General features: G+C 38.1%; 2 protein-coding genes across 4 annotated transcripts in view; one reads left to right on the forward strand and one right to left on the reverse strand.

Moving 5' to 3' along the window:
- Window positions 1–29: 29 nt before the first annotated feature.
- rbm22 (RNA binding motif protein 22) lies at window positions 30–8,154 on the reverse strand. The gene is made up of 11 exons (XM_067423240.1): window positions 8,091–8,154; window positions 7,406–7,459; window positions 7,268–7,297; window positions 6,278–6,410; window positions 4,877–4,977; window positions 4,542–4,714; window positions 4,137–4,337; window positions 3,608–3,772; window positions 3,441–3,523; window positions 872–1,003; window positions 30–768 (listed from the first exon to the last, which is right to left on the reverse strand). Exons 1-11 carry the CDS (start codon window positions 8,142–8,144, stop codon window positions 620–622), a joined length of 1,275 nt encoding a protein of 424 aa, XP_067279341.1. The 5' UTR covers window positions 8,145–8,154; the 3' UTR covers window positions 30–619.
- A 1,682-nt stretch (window positions 8,155–9,836) lies between these two features.
- ndst1b (N-deacetylase/N-sulfotransferase (heparan glucosaminyl) 1b) overlaps window positions 9,837–26,173 on the forward strand; it is a 124,645-nt gene continuing 108,308 nt past the window's right edge. For 2 of the 3 annotated variants that reach the window (XM_067424750.1, XM_067424748.1), the window contains exon 1: window positions 9,837–10,093. The gene's annotated coding sequence lies outside the window, so the exon portion shown is untranslated. Of the gene's footprint in view, window positions 10,094–10,315; window positions 10,792–26,173 lie in introns of those variants that run through there. The other variant, XM_067424749.1, reaches the window with a different exon arrangement.

A 26,173-nucleotide genomic window follows, 5' to 3' on the forward strand; every position in this document is an offset into this window, starting at 1 on the left:
TACTGTTTACATAAACATTCACACCAGTATTTCAAAATGTGAAGCATCTTTAATGTAACCACAAACAGGACAGCTGTACATTAAAAAAAAAGTCTTAAAAACAATACAGAATGACACACTTCGTTCTTTATATTTAGAGGAGAAGAAATTGACACTAATGGGAACTGTAATATGAACAATGGAATATTCTAGAGGTGAAGGACAATGTGTCAAAAACAACAATGAAGACTTCAGGCATTTGAAATAGTCAATAGTGCCCCCATTTGGTAATTGTTGGTCACTGCAACCAATTATTTGCCATTTGGCCCTAGAAAAGGCATGATATTGTTTTTTTATATTACATACACAACAAAAAGATGATACACACATGGGTCGAAACCATCAAGGGTCATTATAAAACAAAAACTTAAAAATAAATTGTATCATCTCATGGTTTAAATTCTAAGATGCTGGTATTTTTCTGATGCTTTCATTATGCATTAGCATTCCATCTTACACATTTGCTCTGACAATGAGTGAGATATTAAAAGATTCTAAAAAAACGAGCAGAGATGACATCACTCTATGGGTTCAGTTGTTCCGCAGTCCTCACTGAACAGTGAGGTAGATGTATGACTATCTAGGGGCCTCCATGGCGAGTTGCATGAGCACCCATCCGCTGAGGATCTTGGGATGGGTAGTGGACCTGTCCGGGGGGTCTCATAGCCATTGGAGGGGGCATTGAAGGGGCCATGGATTCCATGGTGTGGAACATAGGAGGACCAAAACCTAGAAAGAACAGGTGAGGTTAATGGGATAGTGAAGAGCTTCACCTTGGGTAACTAACAGGACAAAAAAAGTGGAAGGGGGAAATGAGTGGGGTGAAACTTACCAGGTGGTGGGGGCATGGCGACCCCAGGTGGAGGAGGAAGTCCCAGGTTCATGACAGCAGGGGCACTTGTTGGAGCCAGGTTGAAGTAGTTGGTGGAGGCATCTTCATCAGACACAGGGGGTGGGGGCAGAGCTGTTGAAAAGATATGAGAGAGATCAAAAAAAGCCATACACCGTTTCAACTTATGTATAGTGGACCCCAATTTATTTAGGAGAAATCATCTTAAAAGTACAATTTAATTTACTAACTAAACAAGCTCCCAACAAACAAAACACATACCGTTTAACAATAAAAATCTATTTAAAATCAAAACATTTCATCTTTATCTTTTAAAATAAAAATATCAATTTATTACTGAATTATCACTGTTTAAATTTAATTTACTAGTGTTACAGGTCAAGCTTCAAGATAAATAAATAAATAAATAAATAAATAAATAATATATATAATAAAAGCAATCCATACAATGCACAATAAAGCAAAATAGATTCATTACTTTAACATGAATACATTTAATTGCTTTATTACATTATCATTGTAAATGTATTTAAGGTACTAGTGAAAGGTCAAAATAAAAAACACAAAATAAATATTTAAAAGTAATCCGTACAATTCACCATAAATAAATGAATGAATGGATAAAATTGCATTAATTTAAACCGAATACATTTATACAGAAGCTAATTGCATTCACTTGAGAAAAAAAAAAAATCTACTCTGTTTTTCTGAATTAATGACTTAATTATCTCAGAATTATGAGATCATTTTTCTTGAAAAATAAAATTTGTTCTGTTTTTCTGAATTAAAGGTGCACTATGTAGTATTTTAGCAGTAAAATATCCAAAAACCACTAGGCCAGTGTTATATATTTTGTTCAGTTGAGTACCTACAATATCCCAGAAGTTTCCAACTATTTGTAAATTTTGAGAAAATTGCTATTTTAACTAAGGACAGGGACATTTCAGCATTGCATTTGAGGGAGTTGCCTGTCAATTGCGTCATATCTGCGTTACCCTCGGTTTCGGCTTTTATTTGGCAGGAGCGCTTTACTCTTAGCAGTGTGAACAAGTGAACGCACGGAGTAAAGTCATAACATCGTTTTAAACACACTTAAATGTATCTAATATGATAAACAGAGCTACATTACCGCAAAATCATAACCGGAAGAGCGGATCTGTGCGCGCCCCCGGCGACTGTGTCCCGTCCCGTCATAATAAAAGTCCCGGTATTCGCGAGGCGGGTATTTGTTTAACAATCGCTCCAGCAGCTGTGCTCAGGTCCATAACACTCGGTCCTGCTCTGGTTTAGACTACAGTAACGTTAATAACCGCATGCATGAACGTGATTTCTGCCCGAGTCCTATTTTCCACCGGCTGTGATGAGAAGACCACATCTCCAAAGACGCTGCACTTACATTTTGCGTCATAAAACTACGCATTTGTTTTGAATAGGCGCCCTCCAGTGGAGGGAAAGCTGCATAGTGCACCTTTAATGAGATCCCTCAAAATCCTGCCAAGAGCTATATTTTAGCTGGATTGCATGGAAGTAAAAATGTCCCGCCTTTCAAATTTAATCCGGATTTATTTTACTTTGGGTTTGAGACATTAGGCTAATATAAATTGTAATGTTTTTAGTGCGTCAACTTTGCGCAGACACCTCAAGACAGCAGAAAAGAACATTTTGATCTGCTTGACATAGCTATTGCACTGATCCAGTATTTTCAACAATTGCCTGATTGTCTCATGTCACCACGTAGCCAGCCTGAATGCATTTCAGATGCATCATCTTAACACGATCACATAGTAATGCGTATCAATAGTACGAAGTAGTAGAGTGTGAAATCGTGTCTAATGTATATCGTCTGGAATGTATATTGTGTGGAATGAATACTGAGATAATGCAAGTGCTACGCAGTCTTCGCGTGCATATGATACGCACTTTATGGCGTGCATATGACATGCTCTTGGGTAGGTTGGGGGTGGTGGGTTCGTACGTATAATACGCCATAAAGTGCGTATCATAAGCACGTGAAAAACTGTGTACCATATGTACACCAAAACTCATTTTGGCATATAATTCTGAGATAATGAAGTCATTAATTCAGAAAAACAGAGCAAAACCTTTTTATTCATTAAAAATTCTCATAATTCTGAGATAAGTCATTCATTCAGAAAAACAGTAGATTTTTTTTTCTCAAGTGAATGCAATAAGCTTCCGTACATTTAACCTGAATTTATGATTAAATTATCATTGTTAATGTATTTAATTTACTAGTGTAAGGGCAGGCAACAAAAAAAGAGAATGCAATAAATATTTAAAACAAATCCATAAAATTTACCACAAATAGTATGATAAAAATGTATTAATTTAAAATAAATTAATAAATAAATGTGGTGCATTTAATCTGAATTTATTATTAAAATATCACTGTATATGTATTTAATCTACTAGTATGACATGTCAAGCTCTAAAAAATAAATAATTAACATTCATAGATTTCCGTCAGAACCAGACATAAATTCATACGATTTGACTAAAATATACATGCATGAGAGACTTTGACACATACCACCAGGCAGCCCTGGCACTGGCTCCAGCCTGATTCCACTCTCGGTCACCCCATCCTTCTCTTTCCCCCGAGCCGCCTGTGACCTAAATGACACAAGGCAACATTCAGAACCACCACCACAAACATGAGACTGTGATTTTCAGGTTATTGCACAATCAGTCACCGACCTGCCCCATTTGACGTTAAGCCGGCGTCCATTAATGATGAGTTTATTAAAGGACTTCTCTGCAGCCGTCTCTGCTGCCTGCCGTGTGGCGAACTGGATGAAAGCACACTGCTGCCTTTGAACGATGGTGATTGTACGAATCTCCCCAAACTGGTAAAAGTGATTCCTTTGTGGTAAAAAGAAAACTGGGATCTTTAATCAAGGAATTTTTTTGCCTCAATATAATATCAAATAAAATAGCATTTTATTAAGATAATACTCTTTAAAATGTTGCCTAAATAAAAGGCACCTTGTTAATTATTTTATAATCATGCATGCAGCAGACTGTGATCATGTGAGTCACTATAAGAAACATTAACTTTCGAATTAAAAATTCATGTTGCCACTTAAAATTACCAAGTAACGGCAAAGTCATTAAAACCTTAAAGGGGGACTAATTACAGGAACTGACACTTTCTTGATGCTGATACTTTCTTGAAGTTGGTATCAACCAAGTAAATATAGCTTTATGAGCTCTAAAGTGAAATTACCTGAGCTCAGAGTCTGTAACGTTTTCTCCAAGCCCCCCGATATAGAGCGTGGTGATGGATTTATCCTCAGGTACATCCAGTCTGGGCATAGTGGAAGCCCGCTTCAAAAGTTTATCAGCCACAGGATCATTAATGCCATAGTAACGGTCCTTAATGTTCTGGTCAGCCAGCGGGTCATCTGGATCGGTGGGCTTTTCATGCCTGTGATATCAAAGCAATGCATTTTACTGCAAATGTAATCAAAATTTCAGATACGCTCATACATAATGCACACCTCAAGCATATCGCAAATGAACGAGTTTACCAAGCAAGCAATCTGAACATGAAGCAAAATGAAAATCATGACACCCAACACTGGGTGTTTTCCGACAATAGAGAATGAAAGATTTTTAAGGTGTCGCTCACCTGTACGGACACTCTTCCCCTCTCTTGCACTCCCCTTTCACCCAAAAGGAACAGATATGAGGTCTGTTCCTCTTGTAGTACGGCGTGGTACGAGCCAATTTCAGCAGCATATCGCTGCTGCTCGGTGCCTTCCCAAGCAGCCCCACAGGTCTTGTTCCATCAGAATTAGCGATCTACAGACCAAAACATTAGAATTATTTGACCCACAGATACTAAGTATTTTCATTCACTATGCTATATGTTATCATGTGGAAGTCCTTAAAGGGTTTCTGGATGCGCCAATGCAGACAAACATCACAAAACATGAACAAATGTGTAATATACGGAAAAATTACCTCTCTCTCCATATTCTGAGTGTAATACTCCTTATTCACGTCTGATCTCGGTACTTCATCTTTAACGGACAACCCAGTGTCACGAACCTGAATGGGCAAGCCTATGCAAAGTACAAAATTAAAGCTTTATTATTTAGGAACCTTTACAATACAAAGTCATGAAATTAAAAGTCAAAACTGAAACTCAATGACTTAAGTAATAATTTAAACGTTAATTTTTCTACTTAATCTCATAATGACTTAGCATGTCATAATTTCAACTTTTTGTCGTAGTTATGACTTGCTAGAAGCATGACTCTTTACATATTTTCATACAATGCTGCTTTCTCACTAAAAGTTCACATTGTGCATTGATGTGAAGCAAACAGCTCAAATATTTCTATACTAAATATATAGCAATATATCAGTGTTGTCAAAAATATATATTTTCGATACACAGTTACACGTCGATTGTAAACATATTAAATGGTTTCAGTTTCTCTCAGTATCGATCCACGAGTACCAGATGTAAATAGTAAACGGTCTGCATTTTTATAGCACTTTCAACAGACCCATGGCCAACAAAAGTTATTTACAAATTGCCTCCCATTCATTCACTCACTCATTCAAACACCAACGGCAATGTCAGCCATGCAAGGCACCATTTAGCTCGTCTCGAGCAGCTTGGGTGAGGTGTCTTGCTCATGGACACCTCGACACTTGGTCAGCTGGAACCGGGGATCGAACCACCAACTTTTCAGTTTGTAGACAACCTAAATGAACCACTGAGCCACTGCCGGCCATGGTAATGCTATTTCATGCATTCTGACTTATTTACCCTGTTAAAGAGATTCAAATGCTAAATATGGGCAAAATTACAAAATATTAGTTTGATGTATGACGGAGGATTTCTGTGCCAAATAAACTCCTTTAGGATTCAAACAAGTTTCAGAAAGTTTCGTTTTGGATTACGGGAGCCGTCGGCAGCGCTGTCATTTAGATCATGAAACCAACAATGTCACTAAAAAAGTGTGTTTCTAGAAAAGATAACCTTGTTAAGCTTCATAAATAACCCAGCGTTAAGGGAACAGTGGATGCAGTTTGTTTTTTCCAAAGCAGAAACGGAGTTCTGCAATTGTGTTTGAAGCATCAAACGTCTGTTTTGTTGGCCATCGGTGTGTAAGTTATCCATAGATAATGCCATGATGTATTGTGTGCGCTTGTGAGTGACTCTTTAGTTTCGCCCACTGCACTCAAACATACCTCAATGTAATGTAAGAATAAGTTAGAAATCCTTGTATTATGATAACATTAATGTCAACATCTTTTAACGAACAGATATTTATACCGAAAATATAATGTAACCAGAGTGTAGCCACAAATTTGTAGCTGAAATTATACATCATAACAGTCCTGCATTACCATATTCCAGATCCAGGAGGCAGGTCTGACAGACATTCTTCATTTTACTGCAGGTCTGACACACTTCTGTCTTCTTAAAGCGCATCCTGACTCCAGGACACCAGCGGAACACAGTGAAGGGACGCGCACAGATCTAGGGGACAGGAAGAAGAGACTAAATTAACAATGCTGCACTTTGAAAATGTGAGGAAAAAAATTATTGAGCATGCTTTTTCAATTTCCATGAATTTGTTGTGTACTGGATAAGGATTTTGACAAATAATTTAAGTGATTACTGGAGGTGGTTTCCATGTGTGTATCATGTACCAATTTGAATTAAAAGGTTAATTCACCCAAAAATGAAAATTGCCCCATGATTTACTCCGCCTCAAGCCATCTTAGGTGTACATATGACATTCTTCTTTTAGACAACTACAATCAGAGATACATATATAAAAAAATGTCTTGCCTAATCCAAGCTATATTATATACCAAGCTTAATTTATAATGGCAGTGAATGGCAGGCCAAAACGTGCATCCATCCATTATAAAAGTAATCCATGTGCACCCCGAGGGATAATAAACGCCTTCTGTATGAATAAATATATTTTACTTTATATTATAACTATGGATTACTATGATAAATATGGATGTTTCTAACAAAACCCCATCGATTTGCTTCAGAAGGCCTTTATTAACTCCCCAGAGCCATATGGATTACTTTTATGGATGGATTAACTTTTTGGGGCTTCAAATTTTGTGCTTCCATTATAAAGCTTGGAAGAGCCAGGGCATTTTTAAATATAACTCTGATAGTATTTGTCTGAAAAGAAGAATGTCATATACACCTAGGATGGCTTTAGGGTGAGTAAATTAGGGGATAATTTTCATTTTTGGGTCTTTGGTGAACTATACCTTTAATATATTGAGCATAGAATTATTCTGAGATGACTACAGGAACCCTATCAGGAGCACATTTAGCATTTTTTGTGAGGATGAATGTAGCATTACCTTGCACTCCTTGCCAAATTTCTCTTTGGTCTGTTAAAAGAAACACACGAAAAAAGCGAAATATTCATTAAACTTTCACTAAATTCAATATTAATTAACAATGAAACTAATAAGTGAAACTGCACTAACTCTCCTTACCATGCGGATATAAGGGTTTTCTCCTAAGCATGTTTGACAGAGTATGGGAAAATCCTGTTCAAAAGAGTAAAGACCATTACCATTCAAGCCGAAAAAATGTGTACAGTTCATTAATTAGTTAAATAAATATATACGTTTGGAACTACTGTTAAATACATATACAAAGTAACGTTACACACAACCATAGGTTAAAATAAAATGAGTCCAATATAAGATAAAACTCTACATGTTATGAGCCAACAATATCTCACTATTATACATTCACGTTTTAAATAAAAATAATTACTTCACTGCTGTTGATGTTTTCTAAACTCTTTTATTAATATGACAGGGATTTTATTAACATGACACGGGGATATAATTAACCTTCCCCGTCATTTTATTTTAAGGAGATGTTTATTTGTGTCTGTACATTAAAGACCGGATAAAATACAGTACAGATTAGAGGATAGTCACACTATTCTGTTAGCAAATATCAGTGACTCGTTGACGGTTTACAGTAAATTTATATAAAAACATTTCGACTATTGATGAGAAAGGGTCTCCATTAGCCATAAGCTAAGACACTACAGAAAAGGGTTCTATTAGGAAAGGCAATAATTTAGCGAGCTCAAACTAAGAACATAAATGCACCAGTAGCAACATGAAGTACTTCTTATATCTTCTTCAAATATTGTATACTCACCGAATCCTCCCAGTTTTGTCTGTTGTAAGTGTTGGATCCTAAAGACGTCGCCATTGCTACAAGCTTGCGCTAGCTTGTAGCAATGGAATCTTTACCCACAATACTTTGCGTCTACGGGGCTGGGAAAGAATCGTAGCGCCACCGAATGTTGTGGAGGAATACATTTCGCCTTCTGAGTGATATTATGTTGCCTTCACGTGGTATCAAAACGTTCCTACTTTCCACGTCTAAAATCGTTATTACGAGCTCATCTCATTCAAATGTGTGCTTGAGAGAGAGTTCATGTCCGATTTTTTAACTAGAAAACTAGTTTTTACGATAATTCCGATAGCACGTGAGGGCAGCATTGGGCCTAGTTTCACAGACAGGACTGGACCTTCATGTCCTATCGGACATTTCATGCTTCCCACCTATGAAGTCATTATTAATAGTTAATTGCATTCAAATTGTGACCTGCGAAAGCGGTCGTGTCTAATTTTCTTTTTCTTTTTTTTACTAGGAAAATATTTACGATAATTCCGATAGCACGTGGAGTCAGCATTAGATTAAGCCAGGAGCAGGCATGGCTTAATCTAATTAGTTAAATTAAGACATTTAAGTAGCTTTTATAAATGTTGAGAATGGCACTTATATTTAAGATATGTCAGTGCAAGTTGGTTTCAGTTTTAGACAGCTCAAAGATACATTTTAGTCTGAGACATTTTAATAGCCTAATATCTCTGAAACAAAAGTAATCAAAACATTTGAAATGTGCTCTACCCTCAATTATTATTTCTTGTAATATTTATTGCTTTCTTAATGGGTCCTTTCTTCTTATGTCAGTGTTAAGTGTATGAAAGCTTGAATTTCTGTTTTGAGTAGGCTACAGCCGGCTGTGTTTGTGAACTTTAAACATTGAGTAACAAATCTAATTGAAAGTTGTTGTTTTTTTGTGGCAGTGTCTGTAATCATTTATCTGAAATGGACTGTGATGATGGTATTGCAACTCCACTTTTGTTTTTTTGTATAGGCCTATAACTCCCATAAAACTACAATTTGACTGCAGTTTGGAGGGAGTCAACAAATGTGACATGACCTAGGATGTAAGGAATGTAGAATGAGCAATGGCATAATAACCAGTCTAATGTCATTACAGCTCCCTAGACCATTAGTGTCAAAGCATTGAAGGCCATGGGATGTAAAAAAAACTGCAGCTAAATAAAGTGACCGAGATTGTGTAGACCGCCTATCCACTACAAAAGATGAATGCATAATGACAGGACTGTCAGGCTTATACTTTTGATGCTAAAAGGTATTAATATTTGAGATGCATCTAAATTGGGCATGTGAAATTGTCCATCTACCATCCATCCATCCATATACCTGTTTGTCTATCTGTCTAAAAAAAAAAAAAAAACTCCTGTCTTGGCAGCTCACTAGATATGAAACTGGATCCTGGACCTCTTTTTGCCCACTGTTTAGCCTGTCTGTCTGTCTGTCTGTCTGTCTGTCTGTCTGTCTGTCTGTCTGTCTGTCTGTCTATCTATCTATCTATCTATCTATCTATCTATCTATCTATCTATCTATCTATCTATCTATCTATCTATCTATCTATCTATCTATCTATCTAACATGCACACAGATTCAATAACTTTGTAGCCTACATTAATTATCCATCAATGCGGATAACACAGATCGCTGCTAATCTCCATCAATAATAAAGTCCGATTGTATCCCTCTACGTTGCTGCCCACTAGCGGCGAATTTGAGTGAGCAGTAGCAGCCTGTGGAGATCGAAGAGTGAGTCCAGTGTGTGTGCGAGAGGGACAGTCAGGTTCGAGGCTCGAGTTCTGGTGGGTTCAGCCCAGCAGAGACGCGCCGCTCACTCTGTGCTCGGACCGGGACGCTCGACTCTCCCTAAAGCAGAAGGCTTACATTACCAGGCTGCAATTCCCTCATGCTATATTCATAATTCTGGATTGAAGACTGCCTCGCTGCAGCTGCCTCTGGCTGAGATCAACTTGGTGAGTGGATCTTTCTTTGGATTCTGGACCAGCTAACTCGCTAACATGTAGGGTTTAAACATTCTGTGAAATAGCGCCAGCAGTCATAGGTTTGGTCTATGTTGGCATACGCCCTGGAGGCGCCGAATTCCTACAATCGCGCATAGATAATGGCTAGAGTGTTGGGAATGGGTAGCAGGCTAACGTTAGGTTATATGTGTCCGTCTTTAGCACAACAGCAGCCCAAAAGGCTGTCCCAATACACGGAGAGCTGTCTACCCAGGCAACGTTTTTTTGGGCGTGTTCGAACACCTTCCCTGAAGCTGTCTAGGTAGGCAGCTCACTAGTTTTGAAACACAGCTCAAAGTCTCTCTGGATCATGAACCTCATTTACCTTCTCCACTGTTTAGCCTAGCTTAGCCAGCCTGCTACTGATCTGGACCAGTTTTCAGTTATGTAAACATCCACATTGCCCCAGTATTTTCTAAAAGCCCTTATAAATATAAAACAACGCTGGACATTGAATTTTATATGGCAGTTCTATCCGTCCCTCCCAACACAACCCGACATTACCCGTCGCGCTGAATTAAACGGATCGACTAGCTGTTAGCAAGCTAACAAGCCAGAGAAGAGAAAGAAGTTTGGACTGTTCAAGTAAATTGTTCCCTCCTTTTCAATTGGATATTTTGGGAGTTGTTTGGTTCTCTTAATGGTTCCAGGTCAGTAACTCTTTCTCTTGCGAGCTGTGGTTAATATTAAGTTGTTTTTACGAATGTATTTGACTGTGTTATTTTTTCTTTTGCCAAATTATTGTAATTGTAAATATGCAGCTGCGGAGGAGAGCAGCCTGGTATCGACCCAAATTGAAGGTTATGTTTCTGTAAGCTAGTTAATAAAACTATGTCAATATGGAGTCGTTTATGTGCAAACAGTATCATTGTCATCCCAAATAAGTGCAAGTGTGAACCCTAAGAGAATGTTTACAGATGATCAGATACTGTATAGTATGTTTTTATTTGGTAGGGTTGTGAAAAGGAATGCGCTTGTTAGTTTATAATTAGATTTGTGGCTTCATTTAAGCCTTTAATGTATTAGAGAGCTCATAAATGCGTTATAGTGCTGATGAAGTAATTGGAGTCTTAAGGTTTCTCATTGAGATTTAGATTAACCTTCATGCGCTGTGAAATTTAACCAGCCAGGTCAAAGCAAGTTGCAAACCCACCATGTAAACAAACAATGTGCATTAGACTGGTCAACATTTGCCAAATATTTTGGCGGCTTTATCTGTGGTACACTGACTGTCAGTCTGAGCAGTGGAAATATTGGCTGTAGGCGCTGAAAAAGTGGCTTTGTGAGAAATCAGTGCTGTGGTTGTGGAATATCTGCAAAACATGTTCAGGCAGCATGAGGCGTTCAGAGAGGTTTGTCTCTGGGATTAGGACGAGAGGCTCTTGTTTTGCTATTTGAAAAGCCGCATCTGTGTGTGGAAAGGTTAGAAGATTCAATGGCGAGGAATGACAGGGTTTTTGAACCTCCTCGCTGAATCACCAGAGACTTAAATGTCTGTGGTCATGCAAGTATTTATCTCCAGTTTGAATGTGAATGGAGGAGTCAGATGGAAAACCGGGGCCATTAAAATAGGTGGCTCACAATTTGTGTGGCTCTGTGTGCGGCAAGATAAATATCAAATTGAGTTTTTCATTAAAGAAAGGAAGGAGACCTTGCCGGCAAAGCAGAGAGAACCAGAGGATGACCTCGAGTCAATAAAGGAAGATTTCAGACCGCCTCTGGCTAGCGGTGAAAGGCTTCGAGTGGTGAACTTTGAGTCAGCTAGCTGGGTGGTTCTCTCAACATCAGATTCGTTTGTTTGCCTTCATTTCATCATTCAGTGCATTTTGACATGCACACCTTAAGGAATATTCTTAGGTTCAATAAAGGCTAGGGCTCCAACTAATTATTATTTTGATAATTCATCTGTCTATTCTATTAGGGCGCTTTCATACTTGGTTCGAATGCCTGGACCGAACCCGAGTTCAATTGCTCTCCCCTTCCCCTTCCCCTGCCCCCGCTGGACTGTGTTCATATTATGTTGTTTGTGTCCGAACCGGGGTTCGTTTGCGTCATCAAAGCAGCTGTTTACCCGGTTGCTTGGTAATGTCAGCGAGCGTGAAGGCGACGAAATGCATAGCGTTGCTCCCATTACTTTTATTTTTTTGTTTTTGAATCTTTGGTTTTGTTAGCAAAGCTTCAGTACGTAATGGGACTTGAGTCTATCTGCCATGAATGCACTGTAAATGCTCTAAAGCAGGGGTTTTAAAACTTTTTGTGTGTGTGGACCACTATTTGTAATCAAATAAAATTTGCGGACCACTTCATAACACATAATAAAATATGTCTACACACAGTCCTGCCTGAATTAATCCGCACCTCTAAATAAGCTTACTAGCACTAAAACTATAACTAGTACTGTAACTAGTAGTAAACTGTAACATCAGTACAACAGGCTTGTTAAAGGCAAGTTTACTGCACACAATGGCTGCCACATATTTAATTTATTTATTTACTCAAGCGCCCTAATGCTAAATAGCTTTCACAGTATCTTTTTCTTCACCCTTCTTTTCTTTGTTTTTTTATGATGAATCTGGCTCATAGATGCATCCGACTCACTGTCAATCTCTTTATTTTTTTGTAACTTCTGCCTTTGTCTCTTTTCTCTTCAGAGAACCCGTTGCTATCCACCGATCCATAACGGCACTGAACTTGAACGTCACGGCCGAGCGCCACTAGGCTGTTTTAGTAATCGCACAATAACTTGACAATGTAATACAAATGTTATATCAATATAGGCCTTTTTACTTTTTATTTTTCTATGGGAATTTCCTGGTAAAATGAAGGTAAAAAATATTATTTTATTTTATTTTGCCTTTCCACGGACCACCTGCAGTACCCTCATGGACCACTAGTGGTCCGCGGACCACAGTTTGGGAATGACTGCTCTAAAGAACGCTGAAGACGAGCAGAGATGAGATCTACCGCTCTCTGCTTGCAGTATGTCAGTGACGCTCGTCAGATAAATGAGTGAAACACTCACAAAACACACGTTTTTATCATTTTAAACACACGTTCACTTCCACGATTTAGTACGATTGCTTTCACATCAGCAGCGAACCGTACGCTTTTACGCAGACTCGGGTACGGTTCACGGGTGTGCACATGAGTTCGGAAGACATGAGAGTTTGGAGTTCACATCATCTCAACAAACCGAACTCTGACCTCAATCAAACTCGGGTGTGCACCAAAATTGCTAGTTTGAAAGCACCCTTAATTAGATTAAACCTTTAGAGTTTTCAGGGGGGGTTTATTATTTAAAATGCCCCAATTATGCTATTTTAAAGTTTTCTTATTTAGTTTTGAGGTCTCCAACAACAGGTTTACATGCATTCAAGGTAAAAAAAAAACAGTTTAATTTTCTCATAATATACATTGCACATCACCAGTGTTCAATGATTCTCAAATGACCTGATGGATGAATCAGTCTCCAAATCCTGCCTTTCTGTCAGCCTACTCTGCTCTAATTGGTCAGATGGCCCAGTCTGTTGTGATTGGTCTACCCCAGTATTTCGGGAAAAAAACGGCCATTACCGTAACTGATCCTGTTAGGCCTGCACGATTCTGGGAAAAATATGAATTAGGGATGTCAACGATTAATCGATGATCGATTAATTGTCGATAAGACATTTGATCGATAAGACTTATCGATCATCGATTAAGCAGGGTCATGCGCGTGTGTGCGGCTCAACTGCGAAACGGGAGGAATTGAGGAACAATTATGCGAGCGTGCCCGAGTTCTATTTGGGACCATTTTACAGCTGGAGTTACACCTTCATCATGACTGCAAGTTTGCATGTGCATTCGCAGCCTTTTGTTTTGTGCAAATGTAAGTTGTAAAATTGTGCTTATTTTGTGCAGGCCTATCTATAGCTGATTTATCTCATAAGGATGCATTTGGTTAATAATTAACGTTAGAGGCGAGCGGTAGTAAAAGCGTGGCGGTGATCAGCTTCAGCGTGCAGCTCCAACAGCAATGCACAACTAATAATGACTATGATTGGGACTGTCATATTACACAAAATTAATGAGAACACTATTGTAATAAAACATTGTGATTGTTAAGTATTTGGGTGGGTTTATTTGCCGTGTGTTTCATTGCGTTGATCCAGGCAGAGCTCGTGCACAACATGAGTCGCGCACTCTGGCTCGCGCATGTAACTTAGTTCAAGTTCACTTGTGCATTCGCATCAGATTGTGCTGAAGTCATTTGTAATATTACATTTATTTTGTAACGTTATATATGTGATCAATGATATAGGATGCGTTTCTTTTAGTGAAATAAAACGCACTAACAAATGTCTTCAGTCAGGGATGGCTACCGGTTTTCATTCAGTGCTTCGGCTTTAGCGCATACAGAGCAATGCATAATAACTACGATTGGGATTGTCATATTATATAACAGAAATGAGAACACTATTTTAATAAATGGTTGTAAAGTCATTGGGTTTAGGTGCCGTGTTCAGAGAGTTGTTCCAGGAAGAGTGCATCTCCCATTCTGTATATGAATATTAGCAACTTAATTTAAGTTCACTTGTGCATTCGCATCATTTTGTGAAGATATATAATTTGTAATATTTTGTTAACTTTATATAAATCTGATTAATCTCATATAGGAAGCTTTTTGTTGAGTTAAATAACGCTCTAACAAAGAGCTTCAGTGTAACTTACCAGTGTTGATTCAGCGCATCCGCTTCAGCTCACGCAGTTCAAACAGCAACGCACGACTAATAATAACTATGATTGGGACTGTCACATTACATAACATTAATGAAAACAATATTTTAATAAATCGTTTTGAATTAATTGGGTTTAGGTGACGTTTCAGCACGTTGTTCTTGGAAGTGCGTCCACACATTCTGAATAACAGATCTGAGGCGGCGTTCGTGTTGTATTACATGTTATATTTGGTTATTAAATAAGTCATTTCATTAAATTATAAATCACATCGACTAATTTTACAGTCCCATAGCCTTTTGTTTAGATACAAAAATCCTTCTCATTCATTTGGTGAAGAACACGGCGTTTTGAGCAGCATTGCACATACTGTCATGCTGTCGGCTATAAGCCACAGCTGTAGACGCATATTTCAGTATTATGGTTAATGATTAATCGATTAATTGATCGTTAATTTAAACGACGATCGATCATGGGAATTTTTGAAAATTGACATCCCTAATATGAATCACGATTTTTTTAGCTTAGAATTGATATCAGGATTCTCTGCAACAATTTATTTTTTCTCATGAAGTGTAATGTTTATTGCACACATGAAACATGACAAAACAAAACCTGTTGTTGAGGAAAAATCTGGCCTAAAATCGTGCAGTGTGGACTCGGCATGACCCAGGGCTAAATGTTCAGAATGAGGCAAAAAGCAGACCGTTTTCAATTATAAGATCTAGTTTATTAGAAAATAGAAATCGATGCATACTAATAAGAATGCTTTATTAGCACACTTATTATAAGTTGGTATATTTTTATGCAAACCGCAACAACGGCTGCAGCATTGCAAGTGTGGATATTCTGACCCTCTCCCATCAGGTTAAAACCCCCTTTACTAGAGGATTGGACCGGTTGAGACTGCAGTCTGTAGCGCATCTAATGCTCTTGAGCTCATGCTGAGCAGTGCCATAGGTTCAACTCTCATGACTGGATAGAGCTAGAGGGGTGGTCTGCCACGAGCAATCAGGCAAATTAAGCAGGGCAGTGGGAAGCAGTGTACGCTTGGAGCTCGAGTTTACTCCCATAGCTCAGCTTTCTTCTCTATTTTTCTCAATAGCAGTGTTTTTGATATATGAAACATTAGGACAAGTGGAGTTATGTACCCGATGTAGGAAAATATTTTTAAATCCCCATAGTCGCTGGTTACTGACATTACAACAAAGCTTTCAATTTAGGGTATTACTAGTGATGGGTTTTTTTGTTGTTGAAAGAATCATGGTGAGCAAAATGGTAATATACCAAATTGCATGAGAGTATTTGATTTGATCAAAATGCCCATGTGATCATTGACTCTGAAATGGCATGATTTTAAAGACAGTTTTCCCCCAAAAAAGAATGTATTCGTCCATATAGACCTGTAGGATCTCCCAGCTGTTCCTGCATACTTTAGAAGCAGTGGCTTTCAAGCTATTGCTATTGTATAATAATTTCAGTATATAAATATTTATAGTTATCAGTATAGCTTCATTACGTAATTAACCAACCCAATATATATTAATATAATTAAGTGGCTTAATAATCTGTAAGAATTTTGGAATATGGAATACTTTATATATGTTTATATATTACATTATATATGAAAACATTATAATACCTTTGATAAAGATTGTTTTCGTACTCGTGCAGGGCTGATATATATCAGATATTATCCAATATATCAGTTTGTTTCAAAATATTAACCATTATTGGCCAGTTTATCAGAAAAAAGAAATCGATGCGTCCTAATATGTATGCTTTATTAGCGCACTAAAATCTAAAGTTATTTAATATTCCCACCACCACACATTGATTGCGCAAATTGAAACCACTTAGAGGTTTTTTTTTCTTTTTCCTTTTTGGAGTTTGACAGCCTCTAGTCAGTTAATGTATCCTTCCTCTAATGATTTTCCTAGAAGTCTTTTTAAGCATTTGTGTTGGTGTGAGTCATTTTGGCTGGTCTGTTCTCGTGGGTGTAGTTTCAGTACAAAATCTCTTTTGGGTCTTATAATTTGCTATTCCTTTAATTCTTGGTGTATGCCAAATAGTGCTCATAACAATGAGATTTCAGGTCAGGGTAATAAATGAATAAGATATAATAATTAGACCATTCATTTTGTCAGAACACAAATGAGGAGGTGTCAAGTGCATTATTGCATAATAGCTGAATATCAAATGATCAGGTATACTCAAGAATTTTGTTAACATATCATTTTCATGTTTATTGACTTCATGTCATCCACCACTGCATATGGACCTCTGGATGAGTGCTAGTGTTTGTTGTTGAAGGAAGTTGATGTAATGCAGATAAAATGCATCAAAAAGGCAAAGCTTAGAAGAAGCTTAAAGGGTTAGTTCACCCAAAAATAAAATTTCTTTCAATGACTCACCCTAATGTCGTTCCACACCCGTAAGACATCCGTTCATCCTTGGAACACAGTTTAAGATATTTTAGATTTAGTCCGAGGCCTTTCTGTCCTTTGAATGTAAGTGTATGCCCACTTTAAAGTAGTCAAAGTAGTCCATATGTGACATCAGTTGGTTAGTTAGACTCTTTTGAAGTGTCGACAATACATTTTGGTCCAAGAATAACAAAAACGACGACTTTATTCAGCATTGTCTTCTCTTCTGTGTTCCTCAAATAAAGAATCAAATGGTCATGACTCATGATTCAAGATTTGGATCGCGTGTCAAACTGGCAAACTGCTGAAATCACGCGACATTGGCGATATGAATCAATCCGCTGATTCGCGACCGTTTGATTCTTTATTTGAGATTTGAAAACAAACGCGGAAGAGAAGACAATGCTGAATAAAGTCGTATTTTTTGTTATTTTTGGACCAAAATGTATTGTCGACGCTTCAAAAGAGTCTAACTAACGGATGTCAAAAATAGACTTCTTTGATGATGTTTTCATTACCTTCTGGACGTGGACAGCAAGTGGGCATACACTTCTCTGCGTACACTTTGAGTGCATAAATCTAAAATATCTTAAACTGATTTCCGAGGACGAACAGAGGTCTTACGGGTGTGGAACGACATTGGGGTGAGTCATTAATGAGAGAAATTTCATTTTGGGGTGAACTAACCCTTTAATATCCTTTTTGGTTAGAGACAACCTGACATGTCAATAAGGGAATAACACAATGTGCTCAGCTGTATTATGGGTTATATTGCAGATTATGTTTATATTTACAATGTTATATTAAAAAATCTTAGATTTTCTTCTGAGACATTTTCCATGTAGCTAATGATAAAACAGTCTTGTATTTAGGGATATTCTTCCTCCCGCTCTTTTGACAGGTTAATAGGCAACATTCCTGAACACCTTGGTATCATGAAGGGAGGTGAGTTTTGCCATAGTAATTATAAAATTGAGTTGTTTGTACAGTCTCGCTCGTATAGAAATATATATATCGATATTCCTGTCCTCCGCCGTTTATTAGGCATTTTATTAGTTGCAGAAAATAAGAGCCTGTGCTTTCCTCCCCATGTTTGATTAATGCTCATGTCTCATGGTTGATTAGTTGACATAAAACGCTCACACAAGTTAGTCTATTTTGCTCGTCTGTAATTAAAGTCACCGTTGTTTGAAAAGCGACTCTTGCCCAGGCTCAGTCAGCGAAGGTTGACGTTTAAGGCAATGACAGATGATATATTGGACAAGCTCTGGAGCACATCCTTTATCACTTCTTTTCCCTTAATTTTTGTTGACAAGGGACCCGAGACTGTGGTGGTTTCAGTTCCTGCGAAGTATATGCACTTTGGGCCATTGACCAAAAGTTGAGTTCGTGCTGAGTGCAAAAGTACAAGTGTTAATAACCGTGGTAATCTAAATGCTCATCTCCTGCCCTTGAACCGTCTGTTTCGTTTCATCTGCTATGATAGACCGGCGTGTTATCAGCCTTTATAGGGATGTCCTGTTCATTTAACTTATCAGGAATATTGTGAAAGTGCATTGACTAAAAACTTAAAACAAATATTTTATGTTGCTTTATCCTCTGAAGGGTAGTGTGATACACACACACACACATCAACTTGAAAAGTAATTTCAATTTAGATTACATTAAAATGGCTTAAACAATTAGTTTAATCGTGTATGACTTACAAAGAAAATTTAAAATAGCTTAACATATATTTTAAATTTCTTTAAATCATTCAAATTAAGTTATCTTATTGGTCACATTAGTGCACCTAAAATTCACATTCCCCGTTTTTTCCCCATGTGTATTTTTCTTGGTTTTGCTTTAATGAATACATTTATGTAATTTCTAATTGAATGAAATGATGAAGTGTAAACAATCTGACAATAATTTACCAAAAGAAATGTTACATTTTTTCCTGAATAGAGTTTTTACAATTCCCCCAAATTGTAAAATTGTACGATAATATTCTCTTTCTCTCTCTCTCTCTCTTTAATTTTATTTAAAAAAAGAAGATTTTTCTTCTTTTCTGCTGTCTGTTTTATTTTTTTCTGTATTAATGATTTAAAGGGGGGGGGTGAAACACTCAATTGACTGGTTTCAGTCAATCTCATGTCAATCTTGAGTACCTATAGAGTAGTATTGCATCCTTCATATCTCTGTCTTTAGTTTTATTATATTTATAAAAGAAATATAGGCTGTACCGAGTCTTTCCGGAAAAAACCGAGTGCCTGGTGGCGTATCCTGTGGGCGGAGCTAAAGAATGACGAGTGCGAACAAAGCGGTGACGTCCTCAAGCGTGAAGAAACCCATGGCTATCGATCAGATTCAGCTAATACAGATATGATCCAGAATCAAATCTGAGGCTGAAATAAATTGAACAGGAGAAACAGCAACATCAGGACGTCCGTCTCTGTGGTATGGACTGTATTTAGTGGCCTGTCAACATTTGTGTGTCTTTACTCGCAGTTTATGAGGACATGATTCGGTTTATGGACTATTGTATGCGACTAAACCTTAGCAGTAGCAAGCAAAACGGTTTTGCACGTCAGACTAGTGTAACATTATATGTAGAACAACAATGGAGTAACCGTTAGTGCATTTGAATGACGAAGCACGCGATCGTGTCGTTTACTGATGTTTACTCATGCGACGATAGCCAACAGCACAGACATTTGAAGCAGTTTTACTCATCGCCTGCTTCCAAAGTAGGACCGAACCTTTATCGCTGGGACCGCTCCGTCAAAAACACACTTCTTTGGTATGATTTGGTGAAGTCCTGTGACAGCAGTGACCGTGGAGATCCACTTTGCGACGCGACTGAAGCGATGTTGTAAAGCTTCCCGTCATTTCTGCGTTCAAATCGGTTCAAATGCAGCGCTGCCTTCCCGGAATGCTGTGCTGAAGCATTGAAGTCGCTCGACGTCACCCATAGGAATAAAGTGGAGCGCGAGTGTTTATGGGCGTGCATGTCCTCTCTCGCTTTAGTCACGCGCGCGCACATTACCGGGAGAAGAGCCCGTACGGCCCATACAAGGACCTTCCACTCTGTCGACGTCAAGCCGGCCCATACTCGAAAAAAACTCTCCGAAACTTGTGAGAAACCGGAAGGAGTATTTTTAACACAGAAATACTCCATCAAACGTCCAACATTAGTTTTTGAAACTTTGTCTATGTTTAGGATGGGAATCCAAGTCTTTAACAGTGTAAAAAGTTCAGTATGCATGGAACGGCATTCCCCCCCAATAAATATTTATTATAATAAATCCACTGGCCTACTTCTGCCGTGTTCAGAACTGCCCATTTTACTGGTCAATAAAGTCAATTTTACCGGAGCTACCTTGGATATTGTTGATTTTGTCTTCAGAAAAAATCTACGTTTTAAAAAGAAAGCAACCAACAAACATGTTAGACAAGCTTCTTTTTGAAAGCAAATCTTTAGTAAATATTCTTCTTCCCTGACCAGACATTTTATGCTGATCGAATGGTGTTTTCATGAGCTTTTCATATTGATTGCACCATTAATCCAATTACTGGTTATTTGGTTGCATGTAAACATGGCTATTGAGGACCAGAAAGAATTCCTTTCATTTAACATTATTTTTCCACTTCTTTTTGCTCCACAAGAAGTATGAGCCTTAATGTTTTTCACTACACTGCTGCGCCACCGGTCCAGATCATCTGGGCTGCACATTTATCGCTGTGTAGCATCGCAACAGCTGAGAAGCTCGCCGGTGTTCTGTAACGCAATCACTCTTTATGGCATTGAAATGTCTGGGATTCTCTCTAAATCCAATGCTTATATGTTTCAGATGCAAGTTACAAGCAATTAACTCTATTGCTCTGCTACGCCGGTATTATCAAAATAATGGACACTTAGCAGAAACTCAACCAGCTGTTTTTCCACAGCTAATCTTTTAATGTTGAAGGGAGTCGAGGTAAAGGCATTTATGTTTCCTGGAATCATCCTTTATTTTTTTTCATAAAGCCCTCTTATCATTAAAAGGTCCTGCAATCTTTGCGTATCCATTAAACGTGAGTGTAATTGTGGGGTTGTAGTAATCTTTTGAGTCTAATCTGTAGTATATCACAGAGAGGATGGTTTTGCATTGGATAAGTCTGAGCCAATCTGAGAGAATGTAATGTGCAATAGAAGTCAGGTCCCGTGTTTTATGTGCTGATGTTGCCTCATTCAACCCTAGTAACATTGGGGTGGTGAAACAAATCAGAGCTTGAGTGATTTGTGGAGGCCCCAAAAGAGCACTCGAGTGTGAACAAATCCTGGCCTCGGTTTCAAAAAAACCTCATTATCTGTACTCCCACAAACACAAATTATCACTCCACCCTGAAATGAATTCCCTCATACACCCTTAAATCATGCATTCCTCCCTTAATTTAGCTACTAAGCACCCTTATTTAGCGTTTCTGAAGTCTGCATAGGTCCAGGTACATGGTTGGATTTCTTGTAACCTGTCATCCAGTTCAAGGAGTTAAGAGGACGGTCCCACAGATCGTTCCTCACCTGCGTCGTCCCCTGCCCTCTCCGCCGGCCTCCTCCGACGCTGATTCTGTTCGTCGTGCAGGGAAGAGTAATTAATCTCGAGGAGGAGTGTGCCAGATCCGGGGAACTGCATAACAATTTGTCTTCTTCGCCAAGGTGTTGGCAAAAAATTTAGCCTGGCCCGATCTCCCCATGCTCTCTTCCTGCTGGAACGTAACATTGAGCAAGCTGTCGCTTCACCTTTCCGTCAACAAGCCAGTGTTGTGCTGGTATCAGCTTGTCGTCATCTGAGCAGGGGTACATCAGCAGCTGGCTGCTTATCTTTTGGCACGCCTGAGACACTTCAGTTCATTAATAGATGGCAGTGTTGCTAAGATCGTGCCCAGAGGTCAGAGCCGCATGTAGTCCTCTGCGCTCCGAGATAGAAATCTACAAACAAAGTCAAGATCTAATCTTGCAAATGTGAAACGTAGTTTTAATTTAAGTAGTTACCAATTTTCCTACAACTTTATATTTGAGTGATTTATTCATTTTATTTTTGTACTTTTTTTATATTTATGAATTCATATAAAGCAGATAATTGCCAGACTTGAGCTAAACTAAGGTCTTTTAAAGGGATAGTTCACCCAAAAATGAAAATGGTCATGAATTACTCATGCCGTTCCAAACCCGTAAGACCTTTGTTCATCTTCAGAACACAAATGAAGATATTTTTGATGTAATCCGAAAGGCATAGGCAGCAATGTCATTGCAATTTTCAAGGCCTAAAAAGGTAGTAAAGACATTTTTAAAATTAAAAATGGCTCAGATCCACTATTATTTGCCAGATCGGGTATCGGTCAGACAGGACCCATCCAAATCCGATACTGTGCGTATAATATTCTGTTATTGTTAAGCCCCAGTGCCCCACAAAAACATTATAAAGTATCATCAACAATTTGTGCACTATATTATAAGTGTTCTGAAGCCATTCCATAGTTTAATGGGAGGTACAGATGAATATTTAAGTCATTAAATTCAAGTTAACGTCTGCACGTTTCCCTCCGCTGCGTCTGTCAGTCACTCTTCATTCAGCTTTCAAACTGTGTGTCCCGTTCGGTTACGACAGTCAACACGATGAAACTCTCTCCAAGATTATTTATTGTTTCTGTTATTATGCGTGTTCTGTAGATAATGCTCTATGGTTTCTCAAAAAATGACTCTCTGCTGGCATTTACTGCTGTAAATTGTGTTATTTTCTCCCGGGTGTCAGTTAGATCACAAGACTGGACTAGAGATTGTATTGTTCTTCACACACAGTAACTGAAATGTTAAAATGTTAAAAGAAAAGTCTCAATAAAATACTGCATAGATAAACACTAGACGTCGATATATCTTCCCTTTGTGTTTTGAACTTCTCAATGCGGACTGAGACGGAGTGCAGCGTGCTTACTCCGTGTTTCTTCAAGCAGATCATCCTGTGCAAGGGCTGCGCTTTGAGCCGCTCTGTATTATAATACTTTTGTATTATATTACATTTTTAAATAAATGTAATTTCTTTGCCCTATTTATATAAATATATTTACTTGTTTTTCATGAATGTATTTTGTGTAATATTTTTACAGATTTACAGCTACACTTATTCACGTTTATGGTTTTCTTAATTTTTTCCTCCACTAAATGTTTAGATTTTATACAATTATGCTATATTTATGGTATACTTCATATCTTTATTATGTCTATATTTAGTAGATTGTGTTTAATTCACAAAAGAGTGATTATCAGTTCAACAGACTGAGGTATAGAAATTCTACATATCATTTTTAAACAACTTCATTAGTATCGGATTGGTAAATATATAATTTGATTAACAAAAAATCTGTTTGAATGTGCACCAAGAATTCGATTGACTGTTTTCTCTTTCTTTTTTACAAAGACTTAATCGCTGTAAGATGTTTACATGGCACAAGCAAATCTCTTTACTCCCACAACATGCAATTTTCATTATTCTGATTATTCACTATGACATGGTTATTTTACAGCCATACTTCACATACCCCAATGCCTAGCACAGATGATGAACGAACATACAGCTGGTGTGTTACTGGCCACTGTTTTGAATTCAATGATGTTAAATATAAAACACATTTCTACAGATGTATTGGATATAATCCGGCACATTATTGCGATGATTTAAGATTTGGATTTGTGCCTAATGAGTGAGGTAGGCAATGTGAGTTAAGCAAAAATTGCCAATTGCAATATTCTAAAAATCCCTTTACAAACGCATTATGAGGGTGCATGTAAATATAGTCATTGATCGACACACACATACACAAGTTTGTGTACACAATAGGCCTACATCAATTTTGGTAACCTTGGAAGCTCATGCGATGCACAAGATCCAATAAGGTTTGCTCTGGCATGTTCTGTGTGTATGTGTGCATGTATGTATGCGTAAATAGTAAATGCATCCAAAATTAAATCTGTTCATTCCGAGTCTGTTTGTCGGTACAACAAAAGTCAAAAGGTTCTAATGGGATCTATTTGACTTTAATTTTATAAACAAAAACAGTTCAAAAATTCATCTTCACAACATGTTTCATCTTTTTTCACAGAAGGAAAAAGTCATACAGGCTTGGAAAGACATCAAGTCACAAGATTTTTGCCTGAACTATCCCTTTAACATACTGCGCAAAGTAGTTGTTGCTATCTGACATTTCTTGATGAAATTGCTTAAACCCACTTCCATGTTTCAGAAGTATTTAGAAGTATTTTCCATATAAGTTCCTCTTAAATTGTACCATCTGGTCATTTTTTTTATTTCTTCACTCCAACAAGCTTGCAGATTGAGTTCATTTGGAGAGATCAGACAAGATTCTTAGTAACCAGCCCATGCTGGGTTAAATTTGTCTTAAGATGGCCTGCACATTTCCTGACAGATGGACGGCATTTGAGAGGAAAAACAACTGTTCTTCCTCTGAATTTTTATAAGCTGTTGGTTGTAGGCTGGGGTCTGGTAAAATGGCCACGACAGTTGTCTGAAATTTTTAAGGGGTGCTTCCGTGGTGTTTTTCTAGGCTTGGTTGTGTGTATGGGGCACAGTATAACATGTCTTAATACTTCTTCTTTTTTTAAATGGTGCATTTTTCTTATATTTGACCTTTATTCCACACCGCTGTCTCCACTGTCCTGTGAACGGCTCGTTTGCTTCCTGCTTCTATGAAGCCCATCTCTCCGAAAAACGCAATGGTCTTAGATTGGTTAGATGGCCAAATGTAGTTTCATGTATTTTTATTGGCTGGAGTACCAAGCACAGGTTGCCGGAAACGCCACGCCCCTTACCATTACAGGTAGAAGTCACATCTGCGGTGTAAATAATGGCGTCAATATTGCTATGCCAATTTAAGCCCAAATCAGACTCGGATAGTGGGGATGAAGGTTAAGCAGAACCTCTGCACGCAAGGCTTTTAATTGACTTTAGTGAATGGTTAGTATTTTCGTTTGTATTTTTGTAGTGTAACTGTCACTGCTGTTCTTTCTCTTTTCATATCCTGGTTAAAGTTTTACTGTATCCGAATACACGACTGGGTAGCTTGTTTGTAACGGTATTGTTTTATTTGTAGCATGAACAACTTTTTTATATAATATATTTTATATAAATAAACAATGTTTGCGGATGTGATTACTTACAAGTTTGTTGGTGTTTGTAGCCATTTGTTGGAGAAGTATGAAACTATTTAGTTAACTGCTTTTAAAAGACATGTACTTCTAGCTTTAGGCCCTAAACAGCAGCTTCTGCCTTTGGGAACTGCCTCATCTTTTAGTATGAGTCTTTGAGCAAATCCAGTATTGAAATCGTGAAGATTCTTGAAGCTGTCTTCTGTGAAATGTGCCGCACCGATGGCTAAATTTGCATTGTAATTAGCAGGAACTGAATTAAACACAAATTGTAACCATTGCTCCCGAAGCCCAGCGTCCCGAGGAAGGCCGAACACAGAAGTCGTAGCCTAGAAATCTAGACGCACCCTAGCGGCAGCAAATCTAATCTGCCCGCGAGTGTCGTCTAGCAACTTTCAATACCCTTCTGAGCTGTAATCGCCAAACTCTTGCGGGGCCAATCACATCGTGTATAGAGTCGGTGGGCGGGGCCATAATGACGACGGCCGAGTTGCGTTTGCATGCTTTTAGTAAACACAGAAACTGGCGAACGGCGGTCTTTCGAATCAGCTTTGACCGCGACTCCTGAAGACTTGGAGTTAAGCTTTTCTCTGAGAAAAGAACAAAGAACGGCACTGAAGTCATTCTTAAAAAGGGAAGATGTGTTCGGAGTTTAGCTGACCGGATACGGTGAATGTTTAATCTATCAACAAGCTCTGTTTTACCTTC

This window comes from Pseudorasbora parva, chromosome 18 (assembly GCF_024679245.1).
Source record: "Pseudorasbora parva isolate DD20220531a chromosome 18, ASM2467924v1, whole genome shotgun sequence".
NCBI lineage: Eukaryota > Metazoa > Chordata > Actinopteri > Cypriniformes > Gobionidae > Pseudorasbora > Pseudorasbora parva.

What these genes read in the sequence shown, in the direction of transcription:
- rbm22 (XM_067423240.1), bottom strand. Translation starts at nt 8,144, where the DNA reads ATGGCGACGTCTTTAGGATCCAACACTTACAACAGACAAAACTGGGAG. An exon ending in AATTTGGCAAGGAGTGCAAG is followed by an intron (nt 6,411 to 7,267) that starts GTAATGCTACAT and finishes CCTGTCCCCTAG; the next exon opens with ATCTGTGCGCGTCCCTTCAC. An exon ending in CGCCATGCCCCCACCACCTG is followed by an intron (nt 769 to 871) that starts GTAAGTTTCACC and finishes TGTTCTTTCTAG; the next exon opens with GTTTTGGTCCTCCTATGTTC.